General features: G+C 39.4%; 1 protein-coding gene across 1 annotated transcript; it reads left to right on the top strand.

Annotated features, from left to right (window-relative positions):
- Positions 1 to 5,315: 5,315 nt before the first annotated feature.
- Positions 5,316 to 13,460, top strand: sp3a (sp3a transcription factor). The gene is made up of 6 exons (XM_039818790.1): positions 5,316 to 5,476; positions 5,890 to 5,987; positions 7,729 to 8,974; positions 9,996 to 10,182; positions 10,272 to 10,468; positions 11,486 to 13,460. The coding sequence occupies exons 1-6, from the start codon at positions 5,470 to 5,472 to the stop codon at positions 11,776 to 11,778; spliced, it is 2,028 nt and encodes a 675-aa protein (XP_039674724.1). The 5' UTR covers positions 5,316 to 5,469; the 3' UTR covers positions 11,779 to 13,460.
- The last annotated feature ends 305 nt before the right edge of the window (positions 13,461 to 13,765 follow it).

Raw genomic sequence — 13,765 nt, 5'->3', positions numbered from 1 at the left:
GCCGCAGTGCTCCAAAGTAAGATTGTATTCTCTGTGGGAGTCCGAACAAAGAGCTGTAGATCAGCAGTGCTTTGGTGAATATCGTGTAACCATTAAGACTGCAGAGAACAAAATGGCCTTTTGATGGGAACAAAAAGATTGAATAAAAATGGTCATTTCACAGAGATAGTATTGCATATCCAAGTTTTAGAAAGGAACCGTGTCTCTGCTAGCACTACAAAGAACAGTGTTTGTCATGGAAATAATGTGGATTATAGTCTTTAAGGTTTGAGATCAGTGGCAAAATATAGGATAGTGTTTATTGTGGTTAGATGGAAAGAAAGACGGATGACAACGTGTATGAAATAATAAGCATACTTTGCTTGGTAGCTTTAGCATTAACCACTGATTTTAATCAATTAAAGATATTTCATGCGGCAGACCAAGGAAGTCACTGCTACTAACATTTACAGCTCTCATATACGGTCTTCAATACAACAACAGGCTGTTTTTGGCTCACTGTTTTCTAAGTGAAACCATACAGATCCTCTGGAGAGCACAATAAGGGCTTGAGACAAAACTGTTTTTGCATTCCTCTCGGGGTGGTGGTGGTGTTGGCCAACCTAAACCCCACATAGAAGATTATTCATCTTCTGTAGTTTTGAGGCCCAGAGATTGATGAGTTGTTCCCAGTGGTCTGGGTCGTGCAATATTTTGTTTTTCATAAAGTGACAATAAATCTTCTCAGAGCGAGTAATAAAGCTATTTCGAATCATGCAGATATTGTATAGGAACAAACACCATAACAAAGTCTCTTGTTCTATACGTCCTCAACTATTTCGGGGTTGGATACAAATAATTTTTTCTGTCACAGGAGAGGCAAGAATTAATGAATTATAAAGTAATTCGGTGTCCTTTCTGTCCTGAGACCATGGAACACATTTCAAAGTATTCACGCAAACATAAGCACCAGTTAATGTGTATGCAAGTATTCATAAACATTATCAGGTGACGTAGGTGGATTGTTGAAGCAGTCTAACTGGTCTAACCTCTAAGTAATAAAAACAAGTCCAGAAATGTGACAGATTCTCTATTGGTACAAATGTTCTGTCAGCACCATCAATCAAGCGGTGCCACTCTGCCCCGAGGCAAACCACAGTGGCATCAAACCAAGAAGGGCACAGAGTGGAAAGCTCGCTTTCAAACACACACACCCAGGAAAACCAACCACGGCCTGCTGTTGTAAATCACGTGCACACCAAAGACCTTTGAAGAATTTAAAAAAGGAATGTATGAGTTATAACAAATAAACATATAAATAACAACACCATTTTTCAGAGCAGTTACAATGCACAAGGGATTGTGTTGGGAAATTCAATGGTTATTGTAAAGGCATTGTATCATATCATTACAGAGAGGAGCTTATCTCTATTTTGGATGACAATAAAAGTGTTGCCATGTTGTAATTATTACTATTGTAGGACTCCTCAGTCTGACACATGCACTATATACTAACAGCCATGAAATCAATATAGAATCAGAATTTGACTAAAATAACACTTCATATTCATTTATGAGAGTTTATGCAACAATTTCCTCTCATCTGTGTTGTACTGAAACAATTTTTTTTGATTCATTGCCATCTCTGTCAGAATGATAAAACATTGCCAGTATAATAATTGCATGTGTCTGAACTACTTTAAATGGTTATCTGTGGTATTTTAGCATTTTTGGAACAAGTTTAGTCTTTTAAGTTTGCACATAAAATGCAGCAAAATACTATTTAAGCATTAAAACTATATTTTATAAATTTTTCTTTACTCATGCCCATATACTACATATTAACAGTCTATGCTCATGCCATAACAGTCACACAATTAAACCAGCCATGTGATAGTCAAAAACAACTTCTATGCAATAACCCTGTAATACATACTGTAACTGTATGTTAACTTTTTATTTTTAGTCTAAGCGGGCTGTTCAATTATATGTTTATTACTGAGGTCAAAGTTAAAGGTGTTGCACTGCACTATAGAGGGGGCAGAAAATGACATGCACCTCTGAATATAATGCTGTCCAGTACAACAACACCACCTCAATGTTAAAACATATAATTTAACCCCACAAAACAACATTATAAAAGTGGACTTAAAGGTGCTCTAAGCGATGTTGGGTGACGGCACTTCTTGTTGACGTTCGAAGTATTTCGTCCCCTCCCCCTCCCTTCCGTGCTTCCGCGCAATAACCCCCCCAACTCCCGCCCTCTAATCCTTCTTGTCGGTTATTGGCTGGAACGCTGAAAGACTGTTTGTTATGTTTGGTGGTGCAGGTTGGCACAGTTTATTTTTGTAGGCGTTTGTGGAGCCTGGGCTGTCTACAGAGAGCGCATTTTTTACAAGTGTGTTCTGGGGACAGGCAGCTTGCGGATAGTGAGGAGATGTTTGCTGTATGTGACAAAAAATATTGTAGCCTAAAAAATGTGTGACATCGCTTAGAGCACTTTTAATGGCAGAACAGTTGTATTGGATTGTATTTGATTGTACAGGTGTACCTAATAAACTGGTCACTGAGTGTAAATTTACTTCTCAACAAACATTATCTCATCTGTACATAGAAAAGTGTATTATATACCATATTTATTCAGAGTCCTTTGCACTGCCATGCTTGTAATACACACTTCAACCAGACCTCAAACCCTGTTTACAATAATGATTCTGTATAGTATATACAGTAAAGTGTATATTTTTTGTCTAATAGTTGTTTATGTATATACATATGTATTTTCATACTTCTTACCACATGAAATGTTTTTCTGCTTATGTTTTTTGATTCTGATACTAAATGATGATATGCATAAACACATCCATATTTTACATCCTTATGTTAAAAACATGTTGAACTTCCACAGTAATAATTATTATGAAAACCTATCATGCACCACTTACGGTATGTTTAACAGGTACATTCTCAGTTACTCAAACAAAGAACAGTATGATTGTTTCTTTCTCAGGTGCTTCAGAGTTAAAGTCTATAACACACATTTGATATTCCATCCACATTTCTCCGTGCTGCACTAGTTTCAATTCTCTCTCAGGTCCCATTTACACTGTCCCACGAGGTGCTTCCAGCAGGGCAGTTTCTCTCTGTGGGGTCACTCTCTCTTGGACTGGCCATCATGAAAACAACTGTCAATATGTTAATATGAAACACTCAAAGCCATTGTGTACTCACTCTGTTACTCCTCTTATCCTTCACATTTCTGCTCTGAAGAATGTCCACTACTAGAAGTTAAAGATAAGAGGCTCTTGCATTGAAAAATAAAGTTTTGATTAATATTTCTAATCAAATTATTCTGTGAAGATTTTTTTTTTTAATGAATGCAATCTAATTTGTATCATATTTCCCCAAACAATACTGAAAGAAAGCTGAAAGCTATAGGGTCTGTGCAGTGAGAAGGTCAATGATGCCCCTATTTACAGTTATATCTATCACACTGAATCCTTATAGATGTGCTGAAACTCCCACTGGGTAATTGCTCCACAGACTTCACAGATTCCTCTCATGAGGTGAATACAAGGTCTGTCAATACTATCGTATTTCCTTTGTTTGCAGCTCGAGCTGGAGACAACACTCACAGGACTGAAGACAAACACCATGACAGTTATGTATCTCGTGTAGGCCACTGTGTCCACCAGGGTGTTGCATTTGAGCTGCTTTTAGGATATTTGACTTTTCCCTTTAACTTGGAGGTCTTTGTAGAAATTGTTGATACATTTCCAAGGACTCCTGGAGTAAGACAGACACAGCTGCAAGGTTTTTCTAAAGCTGTTTCCATTGGCCTGTGTTTACCTGACACTTGGATTGACAGCAGAGTGATTGGAAATATCCACCATTCACTGCCGTGAGCTTCTGAGTGCACGGAAAGTGCTTTTGTAGTCTGGCTGTAATGGGCCAAGTTTGAATTGAAGGTTGAGAGAAATAGCCTCACTGCGGTCGCGCACTGTGAGGAAGTGACACACCACAAATAATACTCAGAAGTGGGGTCCTGATAGCATCACAGGCACAGAGCAGGTACAATAGCATGCAGGCTCTTATTTCAATGCACTTTCACAATGTTGTACTGTGCACAATCAGATGGAGGGGAATAAATCTGGTCAAATACAAACTCAGATTGTGTCTCAATTGTGTCACTGTTTGTCCTAAGTAATCAACACATATCTTAAAACTCAATTGCTGGTCACTTTCTTATTCACAGATAAGAAAAGGCCACTATTAGTTTGTAGAAACGCATGAGAGCAAACCTGCCATGACAAATGGCATCATTTAGATTAATCAAAGAGTCAAAATCAGTGTCTTAAATATAGTAAATCTGTTTTGTTAACTTAAAAATAGGGATACACTGATCTAATCTGTCATGACGACCAATCATCATTAAATTAAACAGTGTTTCCGCCATCAGTTACATTTATTCAGTTTTTAAAGCCACAGCAGTCCAATGCCATTTGTGACACTACATATTGTCAAATATATATATATAATAATAATAAAAATGCCTACAATAACCACATTGCAGTGAGGTATACAGGTTTTTAAATTTGGGAAAAAGAGCACTGGTATTTGATCTCTGTGCATCAGAATGGAGAGACTGTATTTGATCTCTGTGCATCAGTATGGAGAGAACTGGATTGGTGCATTAGACTACCTTCTTTTGTATTTTCATGTTAAATTACAACACCTGATAAAATGAGTCATAATACATACTTCAATCCATCATGACCTTTTTGAGACCATCTGAAACTGTGTGCAACAGGTTATAGATCAATGTCACAATACATTTAAGTGTATTTTAAATGGGCTCAAGTTCGATATTTACTGATTAGCCTATGCCAGAGTGGTATATCCTGGCAGAAGTCTACGTGACAGCTGGCAGGCCATTTAGTGGACTGTTGATTGCTCTTGGGCTTTAGGTATAGGATGAGTTAAATGCAGAAGAATAATTCAATGTATTTGGAAAATAAAGTGATTGCACTTCTCTGTCTATATGATATGTCCTCTGATTGCTATTACATGCTTTGCAAGAAGTCGTCTCACTGAGTAGGTTTGATTCACTGATAACAACAATGTAACTGAAAGTAAACAATGTAAATACAATCCTCACTACCAGTACTCTAAAACTGAACATGCATAATAAACAGGAAAAGAATCCAACAAAGGATGACTGACATATCGACTGACAAATAATAACACGATGTGCAAAACGAACAACCAATCACCTTTATGAAGGACGGCGGGATTTCCTGTTTGTGACGCAAATACTCCCAGTCAACACTGGAGGCCCCACCCTTTGTGTTACCTACCGCCCGTCAATCAAAATAGAAAAAAATCTGACAGTTATCACCTATTTCTACGCGTATACAATCAATTTCATTTGCTGATCATGTCCGGTGGCTTGTGACTATCAGGACTTTACGTTTAAAGACAAGGCACGTAATGACTGGTATGTAATATCTATCTTATTCTTCACCCACGTAAGCTAACAAGCTAACGTTACCACCACACGCATCCTCTGGCTGAATTAGCTTGCTAGCACGCTAGCAGGGGTGCTTGTATTGCTTACCATCGCCGGCTAAGTTAGCAGTGACGTTAGTAGCTAACTCTGCGCTCGGTAGCTTGTTTAGGACACATCACTAATAAGGTCTCTTTCAAACTAATTATTGCTACATCGCTATTTTCTCTATGGAGTTTGGTTCAGTTGGTAGCGGTGGTTGTGATTTTATTGTTGACTAGTTACAATCACGTTATTGGCTAACGTTAGTCCTCTAGCTAGCTAGTTATGTGAGTATCAGGCTTGTTTAGCTAACGTTAGCTTCGGCTGCTCCCACTCTTAGCTATATGCTTTTTACTACACAGCCCCAGAACAGCCGATGAAACCAGAAGATATGGCTGCCTTGGACGTGGACAGCAGTCAAAGCGACTTTCTGCAGCAGGAGCAAGGCGGGGGCAATCAGGTAATGTTTCCCTCTCGGGATTATGACTCTCATTATACGCCGTCGCTGGGTTTCCAGAAACGGAGTAGTGCTCACCGAAGTTAACGCGTTCAACACATTAGAACCTCTCGGGCAACACTTCCTCTCAGGCATTTTACAAATCCCGCCTCCTTAGGAGGATTGAAGTGACAGGCTGTACACTGCACCTAAACATTGTCTCTGTGCTGCCTGGGGCGCTTAACACGGGCAAGAAAGTCCTTTAACCTCCTAACTTCATCCTTTGCTCTTGCAATGATACTTTTATATGTTGTCCAGACTAATGGCCACACTATACCTTTTTAAATTCACCCTTTGTGGGAAGGTCACTCGGTTCTGCCCAGATGTGGTAAATCGGCACCTCTGCTAGATCAAACAACTACAGCAGATGTAAAGCCTTCAGTCACAGCTGAGCAAAATTGGTGGTGGCAGTGTAGCTAGTTTAGTTTTACTGTTTTTAGTGTTAATGTACTTTTCCAAATCCACATGAACCACTCTTCACATCACCATGAATTAGATCCACCCCATAGCATTTATTTATTAAGAAAATACTCACTTTTACTTTTTAAATCTGGTTTGCCTGTTACTCCCGTTATTTCCTTCTTCCAAAACAGTGGTTAAAAGAACCAGGAGCAAATGTCAGGAGTTGAGTTTTAATTCAACAAAATTATGACTTGTGTGTTAACTGCGTGCCAAATTAATCAGCGTACACAAGGCCAAATTGCTTCCTAAGTTACCAATTACCCATATGGCTGGTTGCTGACAAGCAATGTAGCATTTTAAACCGGTGCAATGCTTGGAGAACAATGAGGGCGAAACAGCATCATCGATCTGTTTTAACTTAATATTCGCTGGCCCAACTTAGCTAAAAACACAGAATCTGTCAGCACGTTAGCGTGTTGTTCACTACCGAGCCTGTTTGTAATCAGTAGGCTACCGACATCTTCTCCTCACCTGTTCAACTGACTTTAGCAGTTTAGATAACACACTCAACTGTCCTGCTCTTATTACAGACACGTAGACTAACCATAGACGGTTGCCTTGTTCATGCAACACAAAGCAGAACATGTTCACACAGCACTTGTTTGATACAGTCGACGCAAACTCTTGTGTCTTTGCCCATTTGCTTGGGTTAATTTTGGCTGATAAAAATACTGTCATTCAAAATCTGGTGTGAATTAAACAACTGCATCAAGACCGCCTGAAAACGTATCACTGTCCACCAGAGAAAATAAATAAAACCTTCAAGCGCAGTTAGGTGCAGCAGGAGTAGCTGTCATCCATAAAATGTTCTTCATGGGTCAGTTTAGCACTGATGATGCAGGATGACAGGCAACCGACATAGTCTAATGTATGAGTTACCTGTCAGACTTCAGGCATACAACTCTTGATTTGTCATGATTCATAATTAATCAGCATGTACAGGCTAAAACTAACATATGTGCAACAATGGATCTTTATTTTGTTTGTCCTGGACCAAGGGAACCATACTACAGGTGTAAACAGAGCCATAGATTACCAGTTACTAAGAACAGGAACATACATGTGAAACAAAACTCTAAATGTCTTGCCCACTCAGCTCTTACGACTCAAATATTTGTTGCCCTCTGCTCCCTCATGTTTCTGATGCTGATTGTGTAAAATGCTAGCAGCATGGCCGTGTACAAAGTCTAGAACATAATTGTCCTGTACATTTTTTTTTCATGTCAATTATTTCTTTTCTCAGACATCAGATCCATCTACGCAACTAACTGGGACAGAGAAATGGGAGGTGTTAACCCCCACAACAGCAGCAAAGGATGAATCTGGAATGATACAGATCCAAAGTCAAGGAATATTAACATCAAACGGACAGTATGTTCTTCCTCTCCAGAACTTACAAAGTCAGCCAATCTTTGTGACATCTGGAACAGATGCCTCCTCTGCCAATTCAGTGCCTAACATTCAGTACCAAGTAATTCCTCAAATTCAGACAGCAGATGGACAACTGAGCTTCACAACGGGCGTGGAAGGAGCGACTCTGACTCAGGATGCCACAGGGCAGATTCAGATCTTGCCTGAAGGTAGCCACAGTCTCAGTGTAACATCAACTGCAAACATCCTTAATAACAACCAGAACCTCATATCACAGACTGGTAATGTCCAGCAGCTCCAGGGGGTTTCTCTTAGCAGCTCCACCTTCAACAACCAGGGTCAGGTTGTTACTAATGTGCCTGTGGGTTTGCCTGGGAACATTACTTTTGTTCCTATTAACAGTGTGGACTTGGACTCCCTTGGCCTCTCTGGTGCTCAGACTATAGCAACAGGGGTCACTGCTGATGGCCAGCTAATTATGACGAGTCAGCCTGTGGATGGCTCAGAGAGTCTGGCGAAGACAGATAATCACCTCTCACAGACACTACAAGTAAATGACTCAAATGCAAATCATGAGATCTATGTGCCAACGTCTTCCTCTCAGCTACACATTCCAGCGAACGAATCTGGTCTGCTGACACAAGACACTTCATTGTCATCAGCGGCTACAGAGCAAGGCGACTCAAGTTCTGGTCTCCAGGAGGGCTTCATCCAACAGAACCAAGAGCAGAGCATCCAGGTGTCCTCCGCTCAGTCCATCATCCAGCTGCAGCAGGTGCCTATTCAGACCACCAATGGTCAGGTGGTCCAGTCCATGGCGACAGGCGGGCAGAACCTGCAAAACGTGCAGCTGATCAATCCGGGAACCTTCATCATCCAAGCCCAGACGGTCACGCCGTCAGGTCAGATACAGTGGCAGACCTTTCAGGTGCAGGGAGTGCAGAACCTGCAGAACCTCCAGCTGCCCACAACACCACCCCAGCAGATAACCCTGGCTCCAGTCCAGACCCTGTCACTGGGTTCCAGTCCAGTCAGCATCAGCACGGGACAGATGCCCAACCTGCAGACAGTGACGGTCAACACAATGGCCCAACAAGGAGATGCAGACAACCCTGGAGGTACAGTATCTCTTTTTTTTTAATTAATAATGTACTTATTATTCTTGCATTTATATATAAAAGTTTTTCCACTTTGACATCTTCAGAAAATTACTTACTTTACTGCCCTACTATTACTGCATTTATTACACTAATACAATAAAGGTGAATGGACGTTTGATTGTGGTGCTCCAAGCTGACGGCCCAAAGTGCCATCTGTGTAAAATCATCTGTACTTTTGTAGGGATGTAACTGATGATCAACGTTATTGTTAATTAATCTAACTTTTTTTTTTTTTTTACACTAAATCAGTCAATAGGCCCTTACTGAAGACATTTTCACATCTCACAGCAGGAAAAGCACAGGTGTTAATCATAAGTGAATGACGGTTGAATTCCATTTAGCTGCTTCAGTTTCACAGTCCTGGTATTGTGCATGCTGGCTCACTGTCACACTGTCATGGCTTACTGGGACACTTAAAAAGAACGGTAACTATGGCAAGTAAAAATGTCTTCTGGGTCTATATTTTAGTCTAAAAATGATATAAATTTATGAAATGGCGAAAATCAACAAAGCTTTCATATTTTAGAAGCTGTGTGCAGCAAATGCTTGGCGGTTTTTAGTGGATAATTTATCTAAACAATTGGAGTTTTCATTATGAACACAGTTTGTTTACATTCAGCATCTCAACAAAAATACATAGTGTGTATCCTTAAAGCCGATTTGTGTTGGATTTGTATGTAATTATAGCTATCAAAACATTGTGATGAAGTTTTTGATTGTAGCTAAGTCCTTCCATCCATTTTCTGCCACTCATGTGGGCTAAAAAGTCTACACGGTACGTTTAATGAATTATAAAAATAGTCATTGATACATTTTCTGTCACTCAACTAATTATTTTATCACTGTGCTTAATATGGAGTTTTACTTGTAAAATTTGCTGCCATGCTGTCAGTCACATGCAATAATAAAGCAGCTCTCACTGTGAAGGCTTTTTGATAAGTTTACCAGAGTTTAATATTAACATATACATTAACTCCAGAGATTCGGATAAAAGAAGAGCCCGATTCTGGAGAGTGGCAGCTAAGCACCGACTCTACCCTGAACACAAGCGATCTGTCCCACCTTCGCGTCAGGCTGGTGGATGAGGAGGATCAGTTGGGTCAGGAGGGCAAGAGGCTGCGCAGAGTGGCGTGTACTTGCCCCAACTGTAAAGAGTCAGGTGGGAGGTGAGTAAGCCTGACTTCATACTCCGTACAGCTTTGCATAGGAAATCAACATCATCAGGACCCTAATTACCCATACCTGTGTTTCTCAGAGGATCCAGCACAGGGAAGAAAAAGCAGCACATCTGCCACATTGCCGGCTGTGGGAAAGTATATGGAAAGACATCGCACCTGCGAGCCCACCTGCGCTGGCATTCAGGGGAGCGACCTTTTGTTTGCAGCTGGATGTTTTGTGGGAAGAGGTTCACACGCAGCGACGAGCTGCAGAGACACAGGAGAACACACACAGGTGCCCTTTCTTTGCTCCCTCACTGTTTGCACTTCAGGAAAACATCAGTAAAATCAGTAAAATGTGTTAATTTGTGCCCTGCAAAGTGTGAGTCATGTAAGAAATAACAGTGTTTGTTCCCCTCTGGATTTACATGTAAAATGTCAGGTTAGTATTGAAGGCCGTTGTGAAAAAACATATCGAGATTTCACAGACTTGGTGGTAATTTTCCAGTTCAGAATGGGGTTTAAACAGTTTGTTCTGCAGTCTAATTTGCATGATCTGTTAACATCAGATTATATAACTAAAACATTACAAGAGATGCTAGTAATGAGCTGTAGCTTTCAAGAGTTTAGCCTTATGGTTTAATTTTCATCCCGTGATTCCGCTTTGAATCTGAACACTCCGTATCAGCTCACCTAATCTGTTTTTAATTTTATAGAATATTTCCCTGCAGTTGCCATCTGTCTTCATGGGGTAAAATACAGGAAGTAGTAGCCTATGAGAAATCAAATGTCAAATGCACCAGGACAACATAATGATACACAATATCTGATGCCACAATGATTTACTGCCAGGATAGACTTAAGAAAGAGAAACCCTGGCCATATCATTGGCTGAGTGAGGCCTTTGACAGTACGGGCTAAAGTAGCATTTCATTACGCTGTCAGCTTCAAGCTCAGATATTAAGACTTAGTGTTCACAGTTAACTTTGCAAGTAGATATTCAATCATTCTATTTTTCTAAGTGGTGATAATTGTAATCAGTTAAATAGTATTAATTGGTCATCAATTTATTTGTCAGTTTTGTCAGTGACAGGTTGGAATACAAATTACATACAAATAAGAACTCAATAAGACTTCACTGACATTTCTTATTTTATTCATAAAACAAACAAATTGAACTTATGTGCCACTTTCTTCAACTTATCTCCTCACCTTCGAAGCATATCCTCCAGGTATATGCCATGTTTGACCCTCTCCAAATGTATTCAGCATCGAAGTCTTTATCTTTTAAACTATATTTTCTCTCTGGCAGGAGAGAAGAAGTTTGTCTGCCCAGAATGTTCCAAGCGTTTCATGCGGAGCGACCACCTGGCGAAGCACATTAAAACTCATCAGAACAAAAAAGGCGTGAACTCTGGCAGCGCTGTGGTGGCCTCGATGGAATCGGCGGGGTCCTCAGACAGTATCATCACCACGGCAGGCGGGACCACCCTCATCCTCACCAACATCCAGCAGGGTTCCAGCAACGCCCAGGACATCCTGGCCAACGCAGAGATCCCTCTCCAGCTCGTCACCACGGTAGCGGCCAGCGATGTCATGGAGTGATTTACACTCCACTTATGAACTTCTACAACCTCTCTCATACTGTATACTCCTACCTGCATTTTTTTTTTCAAGTTTCGAAGAAAAACTAAAATTATAAGTATATATATATAAATATATATATATTTTAACACAGAAATAGTCAGTCCATGTCCATACTCGGTTTTTATTAAGGACTAATAGTGGAGACTAAAAGAAGATAAAGGTGAAAAAGACATTGCAGTAAACACACAAGGAAATGCCTTATTTTGTACAATATTGTGTCGTCGGAAATGTAGGATGCCATTTTGTTTTGAATCTACTTATTTTTTTGTTAGTGTTTTTCACAAAAAATTATTGGTAAGTTGAGCGTTTTTTTTTTGATGGTATATTGTAATGATGTCCTTGGTTTGTTCCATCCTTTGAGCAAATACTAAATCTCACAACAGAGCTAATTTTATCCAGCTAAAGTAATGTTATTGCTTACGTCCATGCAAATGTATTCATGTTATGGCGTTTTTGTTTCAATATTATGCTTTTTTTTTTTTTTTTTCCTGCTTGCAGTCAGTCTGCTTGCAAATTAGCGCGACCTCCTTCCTCCAGTTTTTTAAAAACTTTGTTCACACCTGCTACATTTTGCAGGTGAAAAATCTAAACAATCACAATTTTGTATTGTAATTCCTCTTGAACATATACTGTTGATATGATACACATTATTTGCTTATTAAATATTTTGACTGAACAGCTATTTATATTGGGCTTTACCTAGAAAATGCATTTGTGATATTAAAAGTCCAAAATATTTCAAATGGCTCCATTATGTGTAATTTAAATGTGTTTTTGTAAAAACCTTGTTGGAGGATTTCAAAAAACAGTCATTGTAATATGAAGAAGAGAAGCCATTTTTTTTTTGAGGTAATTGCCAAATTTGACTACAAACTCAGGGTGACTTGTGTCTGTGTGATATAATTAGAGTAAATCACTCCTGTAGCTTCTCGAGCCATGGTGGTGATGTTGTGATGAAATGTTATTTGATGATGGACCAAAAGCTGAGGTGAATTAAGCTGTCACCACGTTACCAATGCTCGTTGAATTCTACCATGTCAGTTTTTACGATGAGGACAACCCCTGTTCATATTATAGAAACAGCTTTGCAGAATTCTCGCCAGTGTCTTGCTCCATCATGCATTTGGAAAAATGTATAACTGAAAGCGGTACTCTTTTTAAGAGCACTATTCTCATCACTTTCATCTTGTTGTTAATCCTTTTGTATAAAAAATGTTTTGTATACTTCCCAAGAACCTGTCCTTTATATTCATTTTTAGTAAATGTACCATATTTCAGTTTTTGTGTTAATACTTTTTCTTTAACTATATCTTCCATGATATTATGTTTTATTTTATCTCTGAACCCCTCCCTTCTCCCCCCCCAACTGTTGAATTGTTAAATTGAATACACACTGAACAGTGAATTATGGTGGCATATTTGATTAGATTTCCAATTCTTTTGTGATACATAATGAAAATTATGTGATGTGATTTTTTTTTTTTTTTTTTTTGCTCACATGGACATGTCCTCTTCAGGAGATTATACTTAACCCCCATTATTAAATTTGTACTAAACACTGAAGGTTTGTTCTCACTCAAAATTCTGTATAAATATGTCCATATAATAACATCAATATAAACCTTTCTGTTACACTTGAATTTGCTTTCATTTTTGCTTTATTTTTTCTGTTTTAATGTATGGAGGTTGTACACTGTCTGCTCTCTGAGGTCAGCTTCATATTTTATACTAAAATGACTAAACGTGAGACATGTTTGAATTTTTACTTATGCTTAAAACCTTTTTGTTTTGTGTCTTTTCGAAGACCTGTCATCAAGCCAGGAGGTTCATTCTCCCCCCGTGACTTCCTCTTTGGGTTAGTAGTCCAGTAGATGTCACTGCAGCCAAGGGAGCAGGATAAGAGGTATGTTTGACCCCTTGACCTGCCCCATGTAGCGCTGCTAAG

Source organism: Perca fluviatilis, chromosome 12 (assembly GCF_010015445.1).
Source record: "Perca fluviatilis chromosome 12, GENO_Pfluv_1.0, whole genome shotgun sequence".
In the NCBI taxonomy this organism is placed as follows: Eukaryota; Metazoa; Chordata; class Actinopteri; order Perciformes; family Percidae; genus Perca; species Perca fluviatilis.
The sequence above is the reverse complement of the archived record's forward strand: the minus strand, read 5'-3'. Positions and strand labels throughout refer to the sequence as shown.

Bases quoted from the DNA above. Each gene is read 5' to 3' on its own strand.
- sp3a (XM_039818790.1), top strand. The intron at 8,975-9,995 runs GTACAGTATCTC...CATTAACTCCAG, and splicing joins AGATGCAGACAACCCTGGAG to AGATTCGGATAAAAGAAGAG. The intron at 10,183-10,271 runs GTGAGTAAGCCT...TGTGTTTCTCAG, and splicing joins TGTAAAGAGTCAGGTGGGAG to AGGATCCAGCACAGGGAAGA.